At 49.1% G+C, this 26,292-nt stretch overlaps 1 protein-coding gene and 1 long non-coding RNA gene across 8 annotated transcripts; one reads left to right on the top strand and one right to left on the bottom strand.

Moving 5' to 3' along the window:
- Window positions 1-2,268: 2,268 nt before the first annotated feature.
- CE2H19orf12 (chromosome E2 C19orf12 homolog) lies at window positions 2,269-12,493 on the bottom strand. 7 transcript variants are annotated; one of them, XM_045442608.1, is made up of 4 exons: window positions 12,177-12,286; window positions 10,067-10,323; window positions 6,709-6,878; window positions 2,269-3,333 (listed from the first exon to the last, which is right to left on the bottom strand). In XM_045442608.1, exons 3-4 carry the CDS (start codon window positions 6,866-6,868, stop codon window positions 3,068-3,070), a joined length of 426 nt encoding a protein of 141 aa, XP_045298564.1. In that variant the 5' UTR covers window positions 6,869-6,878; window positions 10,067-10,323; window positions 12,177-12,286; the 3' UTR covers window positions 2,269-3,067. The 7 variants fall into 7 exon arrangements, with proteins under 7 accessions (XP_045298564.1, XP_045298567.1, XP_045298562.1 ...); XM_045442611.1 differs by having other exon boundaries at window positions 10,313-10,323; window positions 12,177-12,273; XM_045442606.1 differs by lacking the exon at window positions 12,177-12,286 and adding an exon at window positions 11,851-12,125.
- On the top strand, window positions 12,436-20,036 carry LOC123579079. The gene is made up of 2 exons (XR_006702614.1): window positions 12,436-12,549; window positions 19,352-20,036. It is a non-coding gene; the product is annotated as an uncharacterized LOC123579079 (long non-coding RNA).
- The last annotated feature ends 6,256 nt before the right edge of the window (window positions 20,037-26,292 follow it).

Genomic DNA, 26,292 nt, shown 5'->3' with positions numbered 1-26,292 from the left:
TCTGTCTCTGTCTCTCTGTCTCAAAAATAAATAAAATTTAAAACGTAAGAAAATATATTGCATACTTAAAATTGTTTTTTTGGACAGAGAGACAGAGAGAGTGTGGATGAACAAGCAGGGGAGGGGCAGAGAGAGAGAGAGAGAGAGAGAGAGAGAGAATCCCAAGCAGGCTCCACGCTCCACGCAGAGCCAGATGCAGAGCTCAGTCCCACAACCCTAGGATCACAACCTGAGCCAAAATCAAGAGTTGGACACTCAACTGCCAGAGCCACTTAGGCGCCCCTATTGCATACTTTTTAATACACTAATTTCACTTTGAGGAATATATCTGAAAGACTATCATAATGTAAAATATGAAACGAATGTTAACACAAAAATGTTCACTGCAGCAATGGAAACCATACCAGGGATATGGTTAAGTGTGATGGAATGTTATACAGCCATTACATATTTACAAGGAATTTTAAATTATATCACAAATGTTACTTAATGTTAATTGGTAAAAGTGTTCAAAGAGGCCTAAACAGTAAGAACGCAAATATGGTGGAAATATGCACAGATAGCATTAAGAGGTTTGCATGAAACACACCAAATTTGTTAAGGGTGATATTCTGAGGGGTGCCTGGGTGGCTCAGTCAGTTGTGTCTGAATTTTTTTTTAATGTTTATTTATTTTTGCAGGAGAGAGAGACAGAGCGTGAGCAGGGGAGGGTCAGAGAGAGAGGGAGACACAGAATCTGAAGCAGCTCCAGGCTCTGAGCCATCAGCACAGAGCCCAACACGAGGCTCAAACTCACAGGCTGTGAGATCATGACCTGAGCTGAAGTCGAACGCTTAACTAACTGGCCACCCAGGCGCCCCATGAGCATCTGACTCTTAATTTTAGCTCAGGTCATGATCTCATGGGTTCCTGCGATTGAGCCCCGTATCAGGCTCTGTGCTGACACCTCAGAGCCTGCTTGGGATTCTCTCTCTCTCTCTCTCTCTCTCTCTCTCTCTCTCTCTCTCTCTCTCTCAAAATAAACAAACATTAAAAAACAAAGAGTGATAATCTAGGCGGTAAAACATCATCCTTTTCTGGATTTTTCTAAGCTTTCATCAGCAAACACTAACAAATAAAAGGAAATGAATGGTTTTCAAAGACTGTTTAAAAACAGAGTTAAGGAATACTCTGGGGAGAGGACTGGAACAGGGGTCCCTGCAAGAGGAAGGCTTGCTTTTACATTTGTACTGTCTGACGTCTTCTAAGGTTTGTACCAGGTTGGTGTTACCTATTGAAAAATAAATAAATGAAGACTTTTTCATGGAAGACACAGAAATAAGAATACTAACACCATAGGAGCCGAAAGGAAATCCTGAAGGGAAAGTGCTTTTACTTCCTATGGAAGACAGGACTCAAGGTCTGGTCTGCCCTCTTGGGCCCAAAGTCCAGTATGGGTCACTCCAGCACCCGGCTAGTCAAGGGTGACTTCATTCAGCAAGGCCTGCTCCATCTGACCCATAATTGGTCACCCAACACTTGGGCCAGTGTTTTTCCAAGGAATCAAGGCAGGCAGGCCAGAGGGGCACTTCAGTGGACATCAGTATAGGGCTTCTTACCTAGGACCCCTGTGTCCCCTGGGCCTGGGAGAGTCAGGCCCACCCAAAACATAAGTAATGCATGGGTGAGGCTTCCCCCAACTTCCCAATCACCCTCTATGAGTTAGAAGAACCATCCAAATGGCCTCCTACCTGCACCCCATTAACTCAAACAGCACATCAATGACCAGTGGCTTAATCAGTTCCAGGGGTGTGGCCTGTGCCAGGGCACCTAACTTGTATTAGCTGAGGCCAGCTAAAGAGCACCTTTTCTGTGAGATACAGGCTCAATCCTTCCTTAATCAGCGTGGGTTCTAATTCACCCTGAAGTTTCCTTTACACCAATGGAAGAGCTGGAACACTGGTTCTCCTTAGCAGGAGGGCCTCCTCCGTACCCCCAGGGAGGCCCGTGCCGTTTCCCATCAGAGAGAGCCCCAAGTTGCTGTCCTGCCCAGGGCCTGGAGACCTAAGGGGCATTCTGCAGGTGCCAGGGGAGTAGGGGAGGCTCAGGGCAGGGTGCACACATGGCAGCACAGGGAGGCTGAAGCAGGAAACCTGGAAAACTGGGTCTCAGGCACTGGACTTGAGAGGCTTCTGTCATCCTTTAGAGCCACAAATCCAGCATTCCCTTGCACTCCAGGTGTACGACTCTGGGTGTTAGAAATGCTTTACACAAAATATGTGAGAAGAGGCCTGTTCAGAAAACATTTATTGCAATTTGATAACACCTAGTCAAGTTACGGTTCCGAAAACAAAGTGAATATAGTATTAAGGGAGAATTTAGGGTGGACGCATTTCCTAGATTCTATCAATTCAGAAAGAGCAACACTTTTTACTGAAAGTACTTAATTTGAAAAGCAAACCTCAAGAACTACCACGACTTTTCAGATGGGGAGAGTAAGCCCCTGGGACGGTGAGAGCCGAGGTATGCCACGTGGGAGAAGGGCTGGGGGCCTTGATGTTGTGGCTTCACTCAACATGCCGACCGCCCCTCCATGGAAGGGACACTTGGAAGTCACTGGCCAGGGAAGGGGCACATGAGGGAAATGTGATTCCCTCATGGGCCAGCTCCCAGGTCCTGAGACCCAGGGCCCCAGGGGAGAAACAGGTCCCGTAACAGGTACTTAGGACAGGCGTCCTCTAACAGGTGCTTAGGACAGGACTCCTTCACAGGTGGGGAGGTGGAACACAAGGGCCTTCCGCCACACTGCCTTGTGAATAACAGTGGACCCGGGAAGCTGTCACTGATGTCGCTCTTCACCAGCCTTCCAGCCACAGGGTGGTCAGTGCATATTAGTGCACACGACCCCAAAACACGACGTCTTCATAAATAATCTCCAGAGCATGATACCGCGCCGCAGTAACCTCTCCAGCAGCTTTCATTCCACGCAAGGTAACACACTGATGATGTGGGGCTTTCCCAAACCCCCTGTCCCCTTCTGTGGGTCTGAATCACGTACACGAGACCCCTGCGTCCCAGGAGGAACGACCTAGTCATCGTACTGAACTTCGGCCTGGAGCTCCTTGGTGACATAGTTCACCAGCATCGCCAGCAGTTGCTGCTGCAGGGCCTCACTGCCCATGACCAGCGTGGTCAGCTGCACGGCGTCCATCCACTCCAGGTGCCTGACGATGGCGGTGGCTTGATTAAAGAGCTTTTGCTGCTCAGCGGGTGGCAGCTCCATTAGGATCTGAGGAATTGGCTTAAACTGTCCGCTTGTCATCCATGCACCTAATAGACCCCCGACGGCCCCCCCTAGAAAACAAGGGAAGGCTTAATTAGTTGGGCCGTAATCGTAAATGACGGTCTCAGGTTCTTGCAGAGAGCACGTCCACCACCATGACGAGTAGACACATTCAGGGAGGGCCAGAACGGGCTCGGCTCTGTGCCCGCTCTACCCCACAGTGCGGGGGGCAGAGGTTTATGTGGTCTTTAGTCCATTTGGGTCCGTATAATTGACACCCAAGCATGCCCTTCCTTAAGCTCTGCACGAAGCGTCTCCCACCTCATAGCTGTGCTAACTACAATCTTTTCCAGGGGCCAAAGGCTCCCATGCTTCCCACAAAAATCTCTCTCATCTGAAAGGAGAGAGCTGGGATCAAGTGCATTTTCAAGGAGAATTATCTCAGTGGTGAGGCAGAGTTTTCTCCATTGAGTGTCTAATATGCTCTTTGCCCCTGAACTTTGGAAATTTCTAGTGAAATCATGTGCTTAAAGGACCCTGGGGACAGATAAGGAGACCTTTACTCTTGAAACAACTATTTTTAATGCAACCCCTCCAGAGTTGTAGGATGATAAATATCAGATTTAACTTACTCACCTATTTCTTTTTCAGCGGCCCCAAAAGGGCATAATCAGTGTTTTTAAATGTAAATTTATGATCAAATTTAAGGCGCACGATTTGGGGACTTGATGTCCTTATGTCAACGGAAAGTCCTGTCTAATCAAGAGGGATGCAGGTTTGTTACAGAAAGGCACCCTAGGGCAGAGGTCTCAAACCCTAGTGCCTTCAGGGGCCAGGCAGGGGGCTGAGAGGAATGAGGAAGGCTGGGTGAGCCTGTGGGTGACAGGGAGCTGTTTCCCTGTCTAAATGGGCCGTGGCTACCCCTTGCCAACCCATTGGTACTGCACAGAATGCTAGATTTGTATCTTCAAAAGGTCCCATGATTTTCAAATATCAATGATCAGGTATTCAAAATATGCAGCCCAGCTAGCTGGACATGACAACTCTCTTCCAACGAGTAGAGCAGAGCATGGAAATGGGAAACGGTAACTTCACAGTGGAGAAACCTGGCGAATACCACCTTAACCAGGTGAGCAAGGTGGGTGTCACCAGGGAGGTCCTGTGGGTGTCACGTGTCCCTGAAATGACACTATGAAATAGGCACACCACCTCCTTCCATGGTCCATGACCCCAGGCTAATCACGAGAAAGTCATCAGGCAGACCCAAACAGAGAGGCATTCTACAAATACCTGACCAATATTCCTCAAAGCTACCCAGGCTGTGAAAGACAAGCAAAGTCTGAGAAACTGTCACAGACCAGGGGAGACTAAGGAGACATGAGGATTAAATGCAGTGTGATATCTTGAGCTGGATTTGGGGACAGGAAAAGTTCATTAATGCAAAAACTGCCAAAATCCAAATAAAGTCTGGAGAATAGCTAATAGTCAGGTATCAGTGTTGGCTTCTTAGTTTTGACAAACGTATCATTGTAATACAAGACGTTAATGTTAGGGGAACAGAAACTGGGTGAGGGATATACAGGAATTCTCTGCGTGGTCCTGCCAACTTCTCTGTACATCTACTACTGCTCCCAAATAAGAGGTTTATCTGAAAGAATACAGCCCCGGGCCAAGGAGGACCCATATGTAGGCTGGACCCTACACACACGCCGTAAACCTGCACCCTCTCAAGAAGCACACCCTCCCCTGAGACAGAGACCAGGCCAACATCGAGTCCTGGAGCCTCAGCACTGCCCCTGGGCAGGCTCCCCTTCTGCTCCTAAGACAGGGAGGATTCTAGGGAGGGAAAATCAGTAATTTACAAGTTTTACTGAACTTTTCCCCATGACACCCGTGAAGTGCTTAGAGTCGACAAGAGTTGCACACATCTGCACTAAACCTTTATGAGAACATCAATATTTGATTTAGAGCAGCACTTAATGCAAAAAGTCGCCAGGAATATCGACCAGCAAATTACTAACTCTTTGGAGAAGAGAAAATTCCTTTGTTTTCTGGGTAAAATGATACTCCCGCCCACGAGCAGGGGCTGCAAGTAGCGAATCCCCCGGGTTCTCTTTGCAGACATCCTGTTCTCCACCAGCTTTTACATAATCTGAATAAAATATATGCTCCCACAATGGCATCTGAGAACAGCTATATGATAAACGATCCTATCAGGACCGCCCCTGAGTGCACTAGATGGGGTGGGACAAAGATACAGAATGTCGCTGAGGAAAGAGGCAATGGCCTGGTCTCTGCCCTCACTGGCTGCTTCTGGGATGGTGAGAAGCTGAAGTCAGGACTCACTAATTCACAGTTTGGAAAGGGAAATGTACATGTGGAAGGTCTGGGGCCACCCACGTGCTGATTTACTCCCCAGTGTGATCTCAGCTTCATGAAATGTCCTCGGATATGCCCATCCTGCTATAGAAAGGCAGAACAGAGCAGGAAGCCATGCTGGGGAGCTGGGAAACAGAAGCCAACCTGGCAGACACACAGTCACCTCTCCAGCCTATACTCGTGTACAGACAGGATTTCCACCAGACTCTGAGCTCTCCGATGTCCCCAGCACAGCCTCCCCAGCACAAGGCAGGCATTCAGTTGAGTATTCACTGAACCCAATGCAGCAGACCATGTCTTTAGCCAATGCCCCTATGTTTCAGGGTCCATCTGAGGCACCTCAAGGGAGGCATAATCCAGCCCCTCCTCAAGTCAGGCCCACACAGCAGCCAGCTCACTAATGCCACCCTAGCCCACGGTTCAGGCCACACAGGAATTCTTCCTTCCTATTCCTAAGCCAAAGGAAGCAACCTCATCCTATCTCCAAGGAATGATGGGAAAATCAGCCAAACCTCCATTCATTGCCAGAAACTGGCTTTCAAATAGAAGCAGGTGGCAAAAGAAAGGGGCAGGGATGGCCACTCTAGCATAGTTTATTGCTGTTTCTGCATTAGATTGTTTGCTTTCAGAATGGGGCAGTCTCTCTGAATGGGCTTATGTAAAATGGCCAGACAGCATGTGCTCCTAGCAGGTGCTCAGCAAATCCCAGCCTCCTCCCTGGTTCCCTTCTGCAGTGATATGCAATGGTGACGGGGTTAGGAGACTATCCAAGGGACCCAGGACACCCCGATATCTTCAGACTCTAGGACACACCCCTGCGGGGAGAGGCATCCCCCAGGTCTGCATGACACATGCCATTTCCAAGAACGCCCTGCACTTCTGAGACATTCACACTCAGAAGCTGTGTTTTCAATAGGATACATTATGTACACAGAGATCATTTCACAGAAGCAACTTGACTGAACATCTCACACGGGACAGAGACCTTTATGAGGTCTCTGTGGTCTCAAAGGCCTTTTTCACAACACCCACCAGGCTGGCTGCCCCTGCAAGGGATTCACGCTTACCAACAGCTAGTCCGGGTGGACCTCCAACCAGGCCTCCGACGAAGGCCACGGCCCCTGTGACCAGGGCGCCCCTCCCAGAGTGCTTGACGGCCGCCTTCATTTTCCTCTCCTCGGAAATGGAGCAGAGCAGCTTCATGATGTCTCCTACCACGACGGGCATCTCGGCAAGCCTCAAAGGAAGCATTTCAGAGGGAGACTTTCAATGGGTGTCAGTGTATTTCCACCCAAATGTTACTCTCCCTAGAGTTTTGAGGAAGAGTCCTCATTTTTCAGTAGAGAACAGTAGCTCCACCATACGCACGACCGACAGCACTCCGTCACGTGAAAAGTCGTCACAGACAAAGCAGGGTAGCATTGAGTTAACAAGCAAACAGAATCAGCAGAATGGGTGAAAGGTCTTCTTCTCTCTCTGCTTAACTTCTGACTTAGGACAGATTAAGGAGCAACCCCAACTGCAGGCTCTACCGGTTCACCACAAGTGAGGCAAGACTGACCTCTCTTGCATCAGTGACCGTCCTGCTGGCTCAGGCATCCCCAGTGTGCAAAGCCTGGCAGGGTGCAGAAAGTCCTGGCCTCGAGTCCTCTTTTGTGTGACAGTGCAACTGAGCTCATGCCAAGCCAGTAAAGGGGAAAGTGTTGGGCTGTGAGACCACACCGGCCTTGTGCCCGCACTTGCCCGCTGCATGACCCTGAGCAGACCGTCACATTCCTCACCTGTAATATGGAGACAAACCACCTACAAGCTGGATTCTTGAAAGGTAGAAGTAGAATGGATGCAAAGTGGCCAGTGTGAGTCTGGAATACTGCAGGCCCTCAGACATGATGGCTCTAAATGGACATTCTGGGGGCGCCTGGGTGGCTCAGTTGGTTAAGCGTCTGACTTGGGCTCAGGTCATGACCTCATGGTTTGTGAGTTCGAGCCCCGCATCGGGCTCTGTGCTGACAGCTCAGAGCCTGGAGCCTGCTTCCCATTCTGTGTCTCCCTCTCTCTCTGCCCCTCCCCCACTTGTGCTGTGCCCCTCTCTCTCTCTCTTAAAAATAAATAAAATGTAAAAAATAAATAAACAAATGGACATTCTGTTACTGACACACACCACTCCTAAACCCAATCCGGTTCTGCATGTGGGGTATCAAAGACAGAGACAGGATGACATGGTAATATGAAACAATCAGAGAATAAAATAAACCAAAGAATTCCAGGGGGTTGCATATGTTTGGACAGAGACAGATGGGCCTTTGGAACAATGACCTTAGAAAACTTCTCTGAGGTCAGGAAATTGTTTGCCATACTGGGGGAAACTGGCAGGCAGGCAGGGCAAGGGCAGGGTGGGCTCTGACCCAGGGTGGGCGTGAATGGAGAGCCACTACACTGATGGGCCACCTGCCTGGGCTGGGGGCTAAAATCAAAGCGGCCCGAGCTGGTGCTTCTCCTTCCCGCTTCAGCTGAACGCAAGACTCAGTGGGCACTTCCTTTCCATCACTCCCGTTTTCACTCAGAGCTGACACATTTGCTAAGGGAATGTTGCTAAAGGAACTTGCAAAGTTTGGGGCAGACCCTGTTGCTCAATATCTTTTGGTTACATCTTCTTTTTGACCCAAGGATAATCCAGAACCAGCCTCTAATGTAAAATTACCCTCCCAACCCTGGGAGAGCAATTTGAGCCCTTAGAACGAAGTCTGTGGGCCTGCTGGATCACCACAGTCAGGTTTCAGAACTTCTGTGCAGTCCCCAGAGAGGTAAGAAGTCTCCTGTGCTCTGGTCCCTGCAATATTCTTGAGATCAGTGATTCTCCTCAGTGCACAGGAACCACTGACGACCTTGCTAAGTACAGCCAGTAGGAGTGGGCTGAGATTGTGCATTTCGAACAAGCCTCCAGCTGGTCTTCTAACCCCACTTTGGACAGCAAGACCCTAAGAGAGCGTGACCCGGGACATCTGACATCTCTTACTTAGTCCTCAAGTTCAGAAACTGCAAACAAGCATCCCCCGAATGGGTCTGTTTGACCAAGTGGGGTATAGAGGCAATGAGGGGCAGGCCCTGAAGGGCCGCTCGAGGGACTGGAGGAGAAGTCAGGATGCCCGTTCCTGCTTTGGCTGCATGTGTCCTGGACCCATCAAGGCACCTCCCAGCTTCCAGGCACCTTTGCTCACTACTGGCAGCCTCTCACAGAGTACATGCTGCCTTCTCCTCCCTGGAAGGCAGCCCACTTGAGGGTCAAGACTTGTCCACTCACAAGTGTCACAAGAGTAAAATAGCATTACAAGAGCTAAGGGACTGCACACAGCAGAAGTCACTAAAACATGAGGAGATGGAGGGTGGGACTTGATTCACCCAGTAGCCATGGTCCTGTGAAGCTATGAAAACAAAATGAGTTTTATTTCAAATGCTCATTTATTTCAAATATTGATAACCAAAGGCATTTAATTTCATGGTCAAGCCTTTCAAAAAGCTAAAAACCCTCCTGTAGAACGTCTAATCATTGTATACTTTATATCTGGTTTATATCTAGCTTTTTATCAGTCAATTATGCTGGGGAAAGGGAGACAAAGCTCCCGTCCTAGGAAAGCCCCTCTGGAAGCTGCAGTGAGCTTCCCATTTCCGGGCACATGAAGACCCCAAGGGTGGTCTGCAAGGCTGGCCTCCTGGCCAGTGCACTCTGCCCAGACACCACTCCTAAAACAGGTTTTCTGCAGCATTATGATCTGCACTCTCGAAACCGTTTCTGCACAGCAAGAAAACGCATGTAAACGAGGCAGGAAACAGCCACATCATGCTCTATTGTCCATCAAAAAAACCCTAGCTTCCGACCTGCTCTGATTGACTTTATATAAACCCACAGGGGCTCATAAGGCATCATTGTGCAAGTGCTGTTCTCAACCTCCACTTTGCCCAGGCAGACCAGCACAAGGCACAGGCCCAGGGCTCTGCAGAACTGGAGGACCAGCAGGTGTCACGGTGTGTGGGAGGGCAGGGGAAGAAGTGGCCCAACTCTGGCTGGGCTCAATAGCTCTACACCACAGAAAGCAGTGGCACTGTGGCTGCCTCAATCCAAGAGAAAGCTGGCTTAATTTCCTTGCAGGAATCATTTTAGAAGCTAGAGCATCAATAGACTCTTGTGGAAGAAAGGTTTGTAACCCCATCTCCTGAGTCCTTGCTAAAAAGCTCAGCCTCCTGACTTCTCCAGGCTTGCCAGATTGAGGGAGGAAGCAGTCCTGCTCCTTCTCCCACTCCAAGCTTGCCTTTGTCTGTAAGCAACAGGGAAGCGAGGAAGGAGGGAGGAGGGAGGAGGGAGGAAGAGTACTCTGATGGGGACAGACCTCAGAGGGTGGGAATGGGGCCTCCCCTCCCATATCACACCTATTTCAGAATCAGATTTGTCCACAAAACAGGTTCTGGTCACAGAAAGCCCATCTGCCAGCCACAGGGAAGGCAAATGCCAACTTGCAGCCCTGGTTTTCTCCACGCACCAGGCTGGTCTGCTGATTACAGCAAGGTTCTGGGAAAGAGGGAGATGAGCCCATCCCTGAGACTGCAGCGCGGCTTTTTGAGACGGACCAGATTGTGAGACAGGAGAGAGAGGAGGGCTTCAGCGCTAACACAGACCTCCATGCACCCTGTTTAAAAAACAAAAAACAAAAAATTAGAAAAGCAAGCCCCTAAGGACTCAAACAGAGATCTTGCTCACCTGCAATCTTCAGTACTTTCTACTCGACTGTTGGAAGTCGTCAACTGCCACTGTATGCACTGGCTCCTGCAAACCTGGTCTTCCCACCTCTGTATGCCCTGGGGCCAGGGCTACTCCTGGATCCCACCAGCATTGTCAGATTAGCTCATAGACTTTTTTTTTTTTTAATTTTTTTTTTAACGTTTATTTATTTTTTTCAACGTTTATTTATTTTTGGGACAGAGACAGAGCATGAACGGGGGAGGGGCAGAGAGAGAGGGAGATACAGAATCGGAAACAGGCTCCAGGCTCTGAGCCATCAGCCCAGAGCCTGACGCGGGGCTCGAACTCCCGGACAGCGAGATCGTGACCTGGCTGAAGTCGGACGCTTAACCGACTGCGCCACCCAGGTGCCCCAACGTTTATTTATTTTTGAGACAGATAAAGACAGAGCATGAACGGGGGAGGGTCAGAGAGAGGGAGACACAGAATCCGAAACAGGCTCCAGGCTCTGAGCTGTCAGCACAGAGCCTGACGTGGGGCTTGAACCCACGAACCGAAAGATCATGACCTGAGCCGAAGTTGGCCGCTTAACCGACTGAGCCACCCAGGCACCCCGCCCATAGACTTTTTAAAAACTCAGCTGGTTGCCAGTATTAAGAGATCTGATTTCACATACATCTGATTTCAAATTTCTCATAAAAAATAGAAAGAGCAGGGCGCCTGGGTGGCTCCGTGGGCAAGCGTCCAGCTCTTGACTTCGGCTCGGGCCATGATCTGGCGGTTCCTGAGTTCCAGCCCCCAATGGGGCTTCACACTGTCAGTGCAGAGCCTGCTTGGGATTCTCTGACGCGCCCTTTCCCTCTTCCCCTCCACCGCTCATGCTCTTTCTCTCTCAAAATAAATAAATAAACTTAAAAAAAAAAAAAAAAGAAAAACAAACATCAAAAGAGCAAGCCGCCCTGGCCTATCTTCTTGTACCACGGAGGTCAGAGCAAAGCAGGTACTGCCTTCTCTCTGTCACAGGCCCGGGCAGAGTGACCTTACCTACCTACCTACCTACCTGGCCCATGAACAGGCTGCTGTGCAGCCTCTCAAAGTCTGTTTCCTTTTTTCAAGGCTAAAGAAGCCACCTGTCCTCACCAAACTAATTCGCCCCTCCTAAATCATTGACATCCATTCGGGTCATCTCTAAACGGTCCCCATAGGGCGAGTCCAGGCGTGCTGACTCACCCGGTATCCTAACTAGGACTCCGTCCTGACCACCCCCACCCCCCCCCCCGCCCCCGCACCTGGGACACTGAGGAGGGTGATACCCACCCACCGGGTTACTGAGGAGGACACATACACGTGGGTAACTGAGGAGGTCGCACACAAACCCGGGTCATTGCGTGGCGCACCGCTGCGTACGAGCCCCCCCCCACCCCCCCAGTCTGGCAGCCCGGGTTCTAAACCCAGCTCTGCTGCTACTGCTTACTTCTGATGTGACGTCAGCCTCTCCGTGCCTCAGTGTCTTCGTATGGAAAATGAATACCCTAGCAACGTGACAGGCTAGGCCCGGCAGCCCGCAGGCCTCCCGGCCCCACCTCCTGGGCGCCCGGCCTCACCCCGCGCGACGCCGGCGCACGGAGGCCCTTCCCCCCGCTGGGAGGCGGCCCGCCGCCCGCGTCGCCGCCGGGAGCCCCAGACCCGCGCGACCCGAGTCCCGCGCCGCCGAGCGTCCCCCGGCACCCGCGGCGGCCCCGGCTCCGCCCTCCCGCCTTCCGGCTCGCCCGCACGGGGGGCCTTCCGGCCGCCACTCACCCCGGCGCCGCGTAGCGCCGCGCTCCCGCAGCCGGCCGGGCCCAGGCTCGCCGCGGAGCCCGAGGGCGCAGGCGGCGCCCCTCCTCCTCCTCCGGGCCCAGGCCTCCGTCAGGCTGGGCCGTGCAGGCTGAAGTCACCGTGGTCCCCAAGCTGCGCTCCAGCGCGTCCATCCCCTGTCCTCTACCCCAGCCCGCACACGTTTTAGATGCGCTTGGCACCTTGCAACTCCCTCAAGCCCGGAAAGGCTTCCTGGGATCCTCTTTCCCTTTGACCTTTGATTCAGGATCTCTGACCCTCAGGCCTAGGGACTATCCTCCCTCCCCTCAGCGATCATGGGAACCACGGGAAGCCCAGCAACCACGGGAAGCCAAAGGTACTAAATTAATGTTCGGTGAATGTATGGGCCAAAGTCCAACATAAGCTGGAGGCCGGTGCTGGCACCAGACGCCTCTGGGTCTGGGGGGTTGAAAGGCTAAACGCTGGCTTTACTCCCAGGGTTCCAAGGGAAGGGGGACGTCCAGCTTCCAGGACAAAGCTGAGGTTGGGGAGACTGTTGGGAGGGGGCAGAGGTGGGGAGGGGGTGCAGGGATACTTCCGAGAGAGTATGGAGGAGATTCCCCCCACCCCCTCCCCCACCCCCGTCCTCCTACACACGCGCTCACAAGGGCTGGCCTTGAACCATTTCAAATCTGAAAAAGGCTCTGGTGGCTTTCCGTGGACTATACCACTTAATCCTTCCTGGCAGTAGTCCTGTCACCTAGGCATGGTTGCCACTGCCATATTACAGATAGGAGAAGCCAGGTATGGAGAGGTCTGTCTGCCCAAGGCCACCCAGGTAGGGTGTGTCAGGGTTCAGACTCTAACCTGGGTCCACCTGGCTCGAAGACCTTGCTGAACCCAGCACTTAGCCTGGCTTTCCAGGGTACTGTAGACACCCGGAGGATAGGCCTCTTTTACACCACCAGTCATCTTGTTTCCTTTTCTTCTTTTTCCTCTTTTGAGTGGGAAAGTACACACATATGTATATACCACATATATACACGCATATATACACATATAAATACCATGTATGTACACACACAGATATAAACACATATGCATATATATATATATATACCATATATTTAAACAGACATATATACTATAGTATATACATGCCCCAATAAGGTATTTTAAAAAAAAGGTATATATATTTGCTGACTTAAAAAAGCTGTACGTATTAAGGTATATAAGCCAATGAGTTGGGGGATAAGCATATACCTGTGAGACCATCATCACAATCTATACCATAAACATATCAATCACTTCAGAAGTTTTTTCCCACTCTCTTTATTATTACTATTATCATGTGTGTGTGTGTGTGAGAGAGAGAGAGAGAGAGAGAGAGTGTTGAGAACACTTAACGTAAGATTTACCCTCTTTAGTATACATTTAGTGTATGATACAATATTATCAGCTGTAGGCAGTATGCTGCATGGATTCCTAGCATGTATTTATCTTGCAGAATTGAAACTTTGTACTCTATAACTATCATCTATCATCATTTTTGTTACTTCCGTTTCCCTTCTGTCCTCCTGTGAGAAAGGGCCTTGAGCATTAACCAGGGTTCCCTGGCCACAGTGAAATAACCCCATCCATTTCTGAGTAGGAGCTTTTGTTGAGTTTGGGTGACATTCAACAATGAAAGTTAACTGAGGCTAAGAATAGCTCAATCATCTCCAGGCCCCGACCTGGGGGAGATTCTCTAGTTTCTCTGCAGGCAGCTCCCTCTGGTGGCTCATTAAAGAATTGGGCTACTGACTCCTTCCTCAGAGGTGGTAAGGGGAGTACTGGTAGGCAGGAAAGATGCTGGAAGGGAAAGAAGCTTCAAGGTCAGGACCCTCTTGAGAAGAGAAGGTGAACTGTAAGAAGTCCCGCAAACTTTGCACCTATCAGCAACCTGGCACCTTCATTCTGATATGAGTGGGTGCACACACAGAAGCCCATAAATGTAACAGATGATTCCACAGTCTCATAGTGTCATCTGGGCCTCCTGTAGAGTCGGTCCTGTGAAGGAGGTGCACAGCAGGGTCGCCATCATGGTGACTGTGCCCTGGCCCAGCATACAGATAGTGCTCTCATAATGCTTACAGTCCTAAGATCTGGCTGGGTGACCTTGGGAAAGTCATTCAACTTCTCTATGCCTCAGTTTCCTCATTTGGGAAATGACAACAATGATAGTCCCTGTCCCATAGGATACTACTGAAGAGTAAAGGAGGAAATGTATAGGGATCAAGATTATTCTCGTGAAAAACATTTCCAGAGTCCCAAATGTGAGCCTCATGTGCCCAGAGAGGCAGGAAATCTGATTCCACCCCATGCCTTTGCAATCCACCATTTTCCAGAAGGGTGCAAGAATCCCAAAGCATGCTGGTCTGCATTCATAAAGCCGGCTTCAGACTATGATCCACACATTCACCAAATGTTAACTTAGCATCTTTGGCTCCCCAAGGTTGCTGGGCTGTCTCCATGACCACTGAGGGGAGGGAGAAATGTCCCTAGGCCAGAGAGTCAGAGATCCTGAATCAGGGGCCAAAGGGAGACACGATCCCCAGGAGGACTCTCTGGGCTTGAGGAAGGTGCAAGGTGCAAGGTCCATCTAAAATGGGGTAGAGGGCAGGGGATGGATGTGAAGGAGTGCAGCCTGAGGGCCATGGGGCCCCCTGAAGTCAGCACCTTTCCCCCCACCCCAACTTTTCTAGAGTTCGAGTTAGCCAGCTCCTACCTTTTATGGCTTTTTTAGGATAAAAAAAAAACCCAGACCCAGAGCTGGACAATTCCATATACAGGTCACACACACATAAACCCCTGCAACCTCTTAATCAAAGCATATGAGTAAACTTGATGTCATTTTGAACACTAAAATCTTCCAGTGTTCTTTTTGTTTTTTATTCATTTTTAATTTTTATTTCTTATGTTTTTTAAGTGATCTCTACACCCAACATGGAGCTTGAACTCAACCCCGAGATCAAGAGTCACATGCTCCACCAACTGAGCCTTCTTTCTATTTTAGATTACCTCTAAGGAGGTGCCATAGTCTTGTGCTTAGGGATTCCCAGGGATCTTGATCCAGACTTGCAACCATAGAGCCAGGGTTTTGGGTCAGGAGGGATTCCAACCCCATATGGTGGGCCTAGGACACCCTTCCTTCCTTGGCCCTTGGGATGGAGGGGGTATCCCTTGCCCCCAGCCTTCTCCCTAAGATGCAAGCCATTCCTTTCATATGGGAAATACTCATCACACTGCTGTAGCAGGTAGGGCCCTATAACAAAGCACCACAAAGTGGGTGTCTTAAAACAGAAATTTATTGTCTCCGTTTCGGAGAGCAGTCCAACGTGTGGGCAGGTCCAAGCTCCCTCTGAAGTCTGTGGGGGACATCACTCCTGGCCTCTTCCCAGCTTCTGGTGTGGCTGTCCGCCCTCAGCATTCGTGGGTTTGCAGCTGTGCCCTGCATCTGTCATCACGTGGTATTCTCCCTGTGTGTCTGTGCCTGTGCCCCAACTTCCCTCTTCATATTGGATTAAAGGCCCACCCTAAAGATCTCATCTGAACTTGATGACATCTTCAAAGACTCTATTTTCAAATAAGGTCACATTTACAAGTTTTGGGGGTAGGACTACAAAGTCTTCGGGGTGACACAATTCAACGCAAAACACCAGGTATTCAACAAATGGCAGCCGTGATGATAAGCATCTGAGTACACACATGGTACATGCTGGCACAATGAAAGTAGGAGCCTCGGCCCATGCCTTGTATCACAGTTGTTGTGTGCAGAGGGACCATCAGGCTGCCTGTCTTTGGTCTTGGGGGAGCTTAATTCTGAAAGGACTGTTGTGGGCAAGGTGGTTTGGGGGCTGGTAACGGAGCTGGTCCACAGCTTCATCACTGTGCCTCTAAATAATTAATTCATCTTCTTCCTTGGTGTTTACATCCTTCAGATATCTGTAGATGGCTATCATGTCCCTTCAGTCATCACTCAGCACCTGTCTACTTATTTGCCATGGTGCTGAGTATGTGTTGTTGTTGTTGTTGTTGTTGTTGTTGTTGTTGTTATTTCCTCCCCACACACTCCCTTGGTCCCTCAGCCACCATCATGGTTCTGTGAATTTCCTCCAGTTTCCAGCCCTGCAAGTGCCAGGTTACGGGGAGGGAGCATCAGAAGTCAGTAGTCAGGTGACAAGGGATGGCTCACAGGCCCTCTGGCCTCCTACTCCTCTGTAATTTTTGTCAGTTTCCCCAAAGCCACATCAAATAAATAGGCAAGCTAAGGAAAAACAGCGTGCTTATGGTGCAAATGCAGTTTCCAGACAAATCCCCTGCCCCTGCTCCCATCCAGACAGTTCCCAGGTTCCTCAGGTACTAAATGAGAAGAATCCTTGCTCAACACCGAAGGGCTGCTGTGAGGACTTCAGGAGGAACAGAGCCAAGAGCCCCCGTGTCAACCACAAGGCTGGGAGAGCCGCAGTGCCAGCAATGCCTTCAAAAAATGATTGGATCTCTGCAGAATGTTCCAGGGGTCCGCTGCTCTAGAAGCTAGAAATTCTAAGTTAGAATTTACAAAATGAACTTGATAGAACTGAGATTCACCCTAAAATCTGTCTGTGGAAAGAATAGAGAGATGCCCTACTTCAAAATCTACCATCAGATTTTAGTTTTCCAAATAAAGTGTGGAACTCAGAGCCGGGTAGGCCCTTGGAGACGTTACAGATGGCCCTGAGGGGGCTTTGGAAGGTTATGCTGCTATAAAAGATTTGAAAGAAAAAAAAAAAAAAGGCCACGTTGCCTTCTATTTCAGATCTCACTGAAGAGTTCTCTGTACCTGGAAGACTTATTTTCAGTGTGAGAAGAGTGATTTTCAATGGTTCTGTTGAACATGCAATTCTCATGCAAGTATTTCTATAATTATCCTGTTTCAGTTATAATACAGTTTCCGGAACAATAGGACTTTTATTGTATTGCCATATCTGTTATAATAGATGTTTTATTACAGAAAATGATGGTAGAGTCACTATTATGAGTCTGAAGTTTTTATTTCAAATTGCTCATAGGATGGAAATTCTTTCTCCCAAGTAGTTTTTACTTTAATGCCGCTTTAGTTGTTTTTTGGGTTTTGTTTTAAACGTTGATGTGTTTGGGCTTTTGTTCCGTGGCAGAACGTGGATGGTTTGGAGGGTTTGGGGAGGTTGTTTTGCTGCAGTACAGACTGTGACTAAGTGACCCCTGGCGTTTGTGTGTCTGTTGTCAGTTTCTGGTGCACAGAGTTTCTTCAACATGTCAGATACATTGTCGTAACCACACATGCTTTAGTCTGCTCAGACTGCCGTAACAAGTCACCGAAGACTGGGGGACTTACACGACATGCCCCGCAGTTCTGGAGCCTGTGAGCCCAAGATCAGGGTGCTGGGAAGGCAGGTTTCATTCAGAGATCTTTTGGTTTGCAGGCCTTCCACCTTGGCGATGGCCTCTTCTTTGTGTCTGTGGCAGGGAGCGGGGATCCAAGTCTCTGGTGTCTCTTCTTATGAGAACACTAATCCTATCACATCAGGGCTCCACCCTTAAGACCTCACTGAACCTTAATTACCTCCTTATAGGCTCCTCCCCAAAGGCAGTCACACTGGGGTTTCAGGCTTCAACACGAATTGGGGGCGGGGGCGGGGGTAGGCACACCATTCAGTGCCTAGCACTGATTTTTTTTTTTATTACTGCTGAAGAAATACCTAGAGCCCTTGAATTAAATGAACCCAATAAACAATAGTTTGAGAAGGAGTAAATAATGTTAGAATACAATAGAGACCTTGAAGCTTCAAGCACAGTTCAGTTAAGTAATATCATATTTCGGATGGCAGCCCAGAGGGGAGAAGAGTGGAGGGGAGGGGGTGGCAGGACTTTTTCCTGGTTACTTCACTGGCCTCAGACCCCCAGCTGCTGGAGGCCAGGCCGGGATCTGGAAGCATGTTCATTGATTCCACCACAATGATCTTAGCTGCCAGGAAGTCACAGCCTCCAGGAAAAGGATGGTCCTCAAATCTTGGACATTAAATCTAACTTTAAGCCCAGTGGACCTCTCCACAATGAAGGGATTTAAGGACCATGAAAAGTTCCCAAATACCTACCCACAGCACTCCAGCCCTATGAGAACCAGTTCTGAGACTAGCCACCATTTCCACACGTCCCTGGTGAAACACACTCTCAGCTTAGAGTCCAGAACTACTGATGTGGGGGACATCTCCTGGGCCCTGGGAAAAGTGGAGACCCCCCAGTCACAGCCTTTAGAGAGAGTTCAAAGCTTCTAGGCACCCTGGTCTCCAGATGATTTCTTAGGCTCCCCAAGAAATAGAGAGGGGAAAGGACTCTCCATGGTTACACTGTTAGTCACAGAATCAGCACAAAACCCCAAACTTCCTGGCCTCTAGGCCTCTGTTCTCATGGCAGGGACAGGATGGAGGCTCCTGCTGTGGAAGGTGCTGAGTGCCTTGGAAGGCAGGGAGAGGCTGAGGGGGGTAAAACAGAGAAGTTATGAATATGGAGAAAGAGAGGAGAATGGCCCTGGAATTCTCCAACACGAAAATAATCCCATAGCTGGAGCTCCCAAAAGAGGGGTGCCTTGGAATTCACAGCAGCATTGGCACTACCTGGGGTCTCAGCTTCTCCCTATCCCCATTCCTAACCCACAGCTGGCCATCCACTGCAAAATTTCAGTTGCCCTGGGGGAGCATGTGCCTGACTTCAGGATGGAAACCAGTGGAAAAAGGGATCCCATTGGCATACATTCCTTTCCGCAAGCCGCTTCTCTGCTATGAAAGCAGATACCCTCTGATCCCATGGATGCTTATCCACTGGAAGGGGGTGAGGGAGGAGGAGCGCAGTTAATGATGTTCTGTTCACCTCAGTACTCAGGCCCTGATAACGGGGACTTCTGGGTGAAGGTCGGGGGAGATAAACCTGTATCATCTCTGGCAATTTCCGTGGGTCAGGAATTCAGTGATGCGGAGAGGACACCCACTACCCCCCCAATAGCCCTTTCTACCAGGGGCCCCCTCCTTCGGCCACCTCCCAGCTTCCAGCAGGTGTCCCGGCTTAAGTACTTGCTGCCCCTCCCTTGGTCGAAATCCTCACTGCAGGATTTTCTTTTTCAGTCGCCATCAGCTTTGCTAGCGGAGCCCCAGGCAGGAGCCAGCCCAGGTCGTGGGCAGCAGGGCCTGCGGCACACCAGGCCAGTCCTGGGGATCAGAGGCCCGCGCATGGTGGCCGCTCTGCCAGAGCCGGCAGCGTGGAGAGTGATCTGAGCGAGCCAAGGGATTGCTCTCAAGTAAGCTCCTCAAAATAACTCCAGGAACCTCAGAGATTACAGCGCCCACACAATGGGAGCAAAGAGGCTTCCAATAATGCGGCAGACAATCAGGGGAAGGCCACGGCGCAGGGAGCGCAGAGAGCGCAGAGACCTCAGCGGGGACCCCTGCTCGGCAGTCCCGGGGGCCAGGCTTGCGGGGACCCCTGCTCGGGCAGCCCCGGAGGCCAGGCTTGCGCGGCGGCCGCGTTGCTTCACCCAGAAAACAAAGGCCCTGGGCCCATCTGCTCCGGGCGGGGGAGGGAGTCCCAGTCGCTAGCACCGGCAGCAAAACGAGCGAGACAAAGGGCGCAGCCCCGCCGGTGTGCACGGGCAAGTAATTAAGGGCTAGTGGAACGTCGTGTGTGGATTTGCAACGAATGTGACCGGCCCCCGATGCCCCTTGTTTTCACCGGGCTGCTTTCTGCTAAGTTTAAGTAATTTGCATGCCATTTCAATAAAAATGAATAATGGCCGAATTTGGGGTTTATTTACATAGCATGAAGTCTTCCTTTCCTTTATTATTAAGATAATTCAGCCCCGAGCAGAACGCACAGTGTGCAAAGGAAAGGTCTCCTCCCAGCCAGATCCCAGCTTCACTTCCTCTGAGCCAGATAGCCAACTCTTGCTGTCCACCTTGGTTGTGGGAATAAACTAGATGGCCAAGGCTCTCACTTTGTTAGCCTGCTTTTCTTGCAGTGAAAGCTCCAGAATCTATGTAGGAGGGGCTCAGGGGTAGCAATGTCCTGGCAAGGAGCTGGAGGTTAAGGGGCATCTCTCAAGTTGCATTTGCAAAGTAAGCACACCCCTAAGGTTGCAACTTTTAACAATGTAACATTTTCTGAAGCTCCTTTTCTAAAATGTGTATCAGACCAAGGAAATGTCAGCAGTTGGATTAAGGAACAGCTCCAACTTCGCCTTGTCTGTGATTATTGCTGCATAACAGGTTACTTCAAAACTTAGTGGCCTCAGACAACAGTGAAGGTCTAATACATCTCACGGTTTCTGTGGGTCAAGAATTTGGACATGCTTTAGTCGGGCAGTTCTAGCCTGGGCTCTGTCCTGAGACTGCAGTCATTTGAAGGCTTGACTGGGGCTGGAGGATGGGCTTCCACCAGAACACACTTACATGGCTCTCGGCAAGGGGGCCTCAGTTCCTTGACACCTCGGCTGCTCCACAGGGCTGCCTGAGCATCCTCACCGCTAAGCAGTGGACTTCTTCCAGAGCAAATGATCCAAGACACGAAGCAGGAGCCACCTATCTTTATGATCTAGCTTTGGTCACTTCCTCAATTTCCTGTGCGTGGGTGCAGCCCAGCATTTGTCAGCACGGCAGGGAGCTCCACAAAGGTGTGACTACAATACATGAGGGTCATTGAGAACTGTCTTGGAGACCGGTTATCACAAATGGTTACCATTAATATTATTTGGCAGGGTTTTTTTTTAAGGTCCGGAGGAGAGTACCACATGGCTAAAGCCACCATTTCTTATGTTCTTTCTAGTCAATGCAAATTCAGTGGCCAGTTACTGTTAATGGTATCACATGTTGCAGCCAAACCAACCATCTGCCAACACGGACTCAGTGCTCTGTCGGCGCCAGCCCCCTTTCCAGATGGGGGAATAGAGCAGTAGTCAAGAGAGATGTGATTCTTCATCATGGGTCCCTGAGGTCCTGGAGAGGGAAGACACAAGGAGACAAATGGATGGCACTTAGTGTTGCGATGCTATAGAGGGGACTGTAGGTAGTGCTGCCAGTTAGGGGATCCAGGAAGGACACCAAGGCCTGAGCTAGGGGAGTCTGTCCACCTTGGTCGGGAATCAGAAATCTGCAATGACCCATGCTTTGGAATGAGGTGGCTGCAAGCCAAACCTTTCAGTAGAAAAACAGCCTGGATAAGATAGACTCTTGAGAGCATGGGGCACCCCTCATTTGCCCGACGCTCTCCCTCCTGGAATGTGAGATCCACAGGAGAGGAACTTACTATGCCTTATTTACCCCTGTTTCTTCGCCACCTAAAAGATGACTAGTATGTACTTGGCATTCACTAGTGATTATCACTAATAATTATTGTTTAGGGGCACCTGGGTGGCTCAGTCAGTTAAGCTCAAGTCATGGTCTCGCGGTCCGTGAGTTCAAGCCCCGCATCAGGCTCTGTGCTGACAGTTCAGAGCCTGGAGCCTGCTTTGGATTTTGTGTCTCTGCCCCTCCCTCACTCACACTCTGTCTCACTCTCTCAAAAATAAACATTAAAGACATTTTTTAAAATAATTATTATTTAATAGTTATCAGTCTTGTTGGTGTCTCCAAGTATTTCAGGTTTAATGGAAGTCATTATTCATGTTAATAAACAAAAGTTATTGAAGTTCTCAGTCCACTTACAGTGGAATGTCAACACAGAATCCTAAAGATTGCCAGAGAGGGGTGGGGAAAACAGAGGGGGAGCCCCAGGAGCCTGTGTCTTCCTGGTTCCTCTTTCAGCCCTCTGTCTCAGCTTCTGCTTCAGAAGACTCTCTCTACTCAGCCTGCCTGGCCTGAATGAACGGGAACTTCAGATCTTCCCAAGACCTTCTCAAAGCATCTCCAACACAAAATGTTGGTGTCCCAGACTTTAAGGTTTATAGTAACCAGAAAGGGATAGATGTGACAGCATCAGCCATCAAATAGCCTGAGAGAGAATACTGAGACACCCGGTTCTTGAAAGTTTCTGGGGCCCAGCCAGGCACTCCCCATCTTGCTGCCCTCTTCCCGATGGACCGGCCTCAGTGTGTTCCCACTCTCTTCCTGGACTACCCTGTCCATAGCCATGTAGATCCATGTCATGTATCAGCAGTTGGGGGTCTAAAGTTCCAAACTAACACCTTGCCTTTCACATGGTCACATTTTTAGTATTGCTGCCTACCTTTCTTCTAAGTGAAGGACAGCTGTTATACGTAACAGTTTATTGTATTCCCATAATGAAATATGCAACACCCCCTTCCTCTTACAAGTCACAAGTACCCTAGTCAATTTTTATGGGTTTTTAAATGGCAATTTTTTAATTCTAGCTATACATAAATATACATACATGCCCACAAGACCGCTGATCTGATTAAAACAAAGAAAATATCATCTTGAGAAAACTGACAAATCTTGAGTACTTTTTAAAAAGGTCTTTTGGTGTATTATATAAACACCATCACTTTGCAGAACAATTTGCTGTCCATGCAGTGATTTTAGGGTTTTTTTTTTAAGATTGTCTATTATCAAAAGACTGTTTATCAGAGAGGTAGCACAATTGAATGAATCCCAGCCATTTTGTGGACAGGTGGACTGAGCGAGAAGTTCAGAGGGCATTCTGGAATGATTTGCAACGTCTCAAACAGAAATATAACATCTTTCATCCTCTGCAGAGTCTGGAGCTAAATTCACACCTTTTTTTTTTTCTTCCCATCACTTAAAATCAAATTCTCGCCCTTAATACTTCCTTTCAGAACTGCACCAAAAATGATAATGTCTTCTCATGCATACGAATTACCCAAAGTGTATGAGAATCAGCCCCACTGGAGTGTGCTGAAGTCTTAACCCAACTAAATTTAAAGCTGCTAAGCCTCGATTAAGGCAAAGTTGTCTTTTTATTTTATAAGACATTTAGGACAGTTCACATCACCCTGCACTGATGCACTAAAATAGATTGTGGGCAAACTATAAAGAGAGCATATGCTCCCCATATCTGTTCTGGAGCCAGGTTGGATGATGAATTCTGATTTGGGATTGAAGCAAACAGTGGCATCTGTCTCCCCTGCACACACCTGTTTGGACACGGGTTTAACACCCTCCTTCACTGTTCATCTGTGGAAAGGTGGTACATTTTCAACGGATATCTCATGCTCTACAGACCACATGGACACACAATAGTTATTTGCTGGAGGAACAAACTCCTTGGAGAAACAGCAATAAAAGAAGTCTCTCCTGCAACAAATTTCCACTAATTATAGTTTTTGTGGAAGCCAAATTTTAGGCTTCACAGCTAAGCTCAGAACATGAATTGAAGATACCACGAGGGGGAGCTAGAGATCAGGAAATCCAGAAACCATTGGCGCTGCAGACCGCTCAAGAAGCTCCGGACTTTAATCCAACGGACGAAGCCTTTCACTTGTGGGAACTGTGACAGCAACAACGACTTATATCTTCACCATTTTGCTACGATGGAGTTATTCTCTATATGCCCATTTTGATAAATTTGCACACCCTGTGATTACATAGAATTTCCTGACTGGCTGCAGGCTACAGAACCCAGGTCTGTGTGATAAACAAGCATCTTAAGTACTTTGTGTTCATATCCTTTTTAGCCTGACACAGAAATTCCACTTGTCTACTTTAGTGCTTTTCTAGGGGAAGTTGGAATTAGGAGACACTGTCTTAACCTAGGTCCTTCCCTAAAAGCAGAGCCTGAGAAAAGTCCTGAAACAAGGATGGCTTCTTTGAGAAGCTATCCCAGGAATGGGGAGAAGGAAGGGGAGAAAGTGGCAAAAGGGGAGGAGAGAAAGTGGATGCAAGGATGCATTATCAAGGCTGGCGGGTCATTGCTGTAGGCAGCCAGGGCTCAGCCCTGTGCAGACTTCTGAGCAGGCCTCCCAGAATTCTCTGCCTCCCCCCACCTCCCAAACCCCACCCCCCGCCCAGGGTTCCCATGAATGTTAATCTCCTGCACTTCCAGGCTGCAGGTGTATCGTGTATGGTGCATGCTGAAAGGGTTCTTTCTGCCATCCCATGCCACGGCATTAGAGAAACCCTGGGGCCACAAGCAAAAAACGCACTTAAGGCAAGGTGCGATCAGGGCAAGGTAAGCTGAGGCTTGCGTGAAATCGTTCACCACAACCACAGCTGGCTGCAGAGTTGAGGCCAAGGGGATATGGGACAGGCAGTGCATAAGGCATGTCTGATGCAGTCCACCCTTGTCCCCCTCAGGTCCACTCACACCCGCATTAAATCCAATCTGTCGCCACATCCTCAAGGCAGAGACCAGCCGAAATCCTTCCTGTAGATGGCCCTGGAGCCACAGTTGATATTCATCACCTCGCATACTAATACCAACCATTCTAGATTTCCGCTCTCTTGGCCAGCACTTGAACTTGTCTAAATTATATGCCAGGCAAGGTGACCAGACCTCCACCCAGAGCATCCTAAGTCCTTAGTTGCTCTTTTTAGCCCATGGTTGCTACAATTGCCCATTTATCTTTACTGCGGGACACACATTCACCAAGAGGTGCCTATGTGAACCCCCTGAGATGAGACATACCTGGCCCTCCCTCACTGTGAAGCAACACCTCTGTCCTTCATAATAATCAGGACTTGACTTCCCATCCATCATAATCACTACCTTTTATTGTTGTGGTGGTAAATACAGCACAACATTTGCTTTTTTTGAGAGAGAGAGTGCACATGCACAGCAGGGACAGAAGGAGAAAGAGACTCTTAAGCAGGTTCCACTCCCAGCGAGAAGCCCTACACGGGGCTGGATCCCACGACCCTGGTATCGTGACCTGAGCCATAATCAAGAGTCAGATGCTGAACCAAGCCACCCATGTGCCCCCCAAACTTATTATTTTTTTTTTTTAAATTTTTTTTTTTCAACGTTTATTTATTTTTGGGACAGAGAGAGACAGAGCATGAACGGGGGAGGGGCAGAGAGAGAGGGAGACACAGAATCGGAAACAGGCTCCAGGCTCTGAGCCATCAGCCCAGAGCCCGATGCGGGGCTCGAACTCACGGACCGCGAGATCGTGACCTGGCTGAAGTCGGACACTTAACCGACTGCGCCACCCAGGCGCCCCCCCCCAAACTTATTTTTAAGTATACAATTCAGTGGTATTATGTTCACAATATTGTACAACCATCACTACTCTCTATTTCCAGACCTTTTTTTTTTTTTTTTTTTTTATCGCCCAAAAAAACCCTGTACCCATTAAGCAATAATTCCTTATTCCCCCTCTCCCAGCCCCTGGTAGCCTAATCTACTTCCTGGCTTACTTTACTCAGCATAGTGCTTTCAAGGTTCAGCTATGTGGTAGCATGTATTAAAATTTCATTCCCTTTTATGGTTGAATAATATCCCATTGTATGTCTGCCCTACATTTTGTTTATTCATGTATCTGTTGAGGGACCCTTCTGTTGTTCCCACCTTTTGGCTATTGTGAATTGTGCTGCAGAGAACATTGGCTTCCAAGTATTTGTTTGAGTCCCTGTTTTCAGTTCTTTTGGATATATACCTGGGAATGGAATCGCTGGTGACTCTAATTTTAATTTTTTGAGGAACCACCATACTGCTGTTTCCCACAGCCGCTGTGTCATTCTACATTCCCACCACAAGGGGTCTAAAGTCTCCACATCCTCACCAACACTTGTTCTTTTCTAGTAGCGTTTCCAATGGGTGTCAAGCAGTATCTCGTTATGGTTTGCATTTCTTTCATGACTGGTGGTGTTGGACAACTTTCGTGTGCTTTTTGGGCATTTGTAGGTCTCATTTAGAGACATATCTATTAGGTTCTTTGCCTGTTTTTCAACTGAGTTGTTTGTCTTTCTGTTGTTGAGTTGTAGGGGTTCTTTATATACAGTTGACCCTTGAGAACACAGTTTTGGGGCTTCCTGGGTAGCTCAGTCCATTAAGCGCCGGAGTCTTGGTTTTGGCTCAGGTCATGATCTCACTGTTTGTGAGGTCAAGCCCTGTGTTGGGCTCTGCACTGACAGTGCAGAGCCTGCTTGGGATCCTC

The sequence above is a fragment of the Leopardus geoffroyi genome, chromosome E2 (assembly GCF_018350155.1).
Source record: "Leopardus geoffroyi isolate Oge1 chromosome E2, O.geoffroyi_Oge1_pat1.0, whole genome shotgun sequence".
In the NCBI taxonomy this organism is placed as follows: domain Eukaryota; kingdom Metazoa; phylum Chordata; class Mammalia; order Carnivora; family Felidae; genus Leopardus; species Leopardus geoffroyi.
Note: the sequence above shows the minus strand (reverse complement) of the source record. Positions and strands in the feature narration are given on the sequence as shown.

Bases quoted from the DNA above. Each gene is read 5' to 3' on its own strand.
- CE2H19orf12 (XM_045442604.1), bottom strand. From the start codon at position 12,346: ATGGACGCGCTGGAGCGCAGCTTGGGGACCACGGTGACTTCAGCCTGC. The intron at 6,879-12,176 runs GTGAGTGGCGGC...GCTTCCTTTGAG, and splicing joins CGGCGCTACGCGGCGCCGGG to GCTTGCCGAGATGCCCGTCG. The intron at 3,334-6,708 runs GTAAGCGTGAAT...CTTGTTTTCTAG, and splicing joins TCCACCCGGACTAGCTGTTG to GGGGGGCCGTCGGGGGTCTA.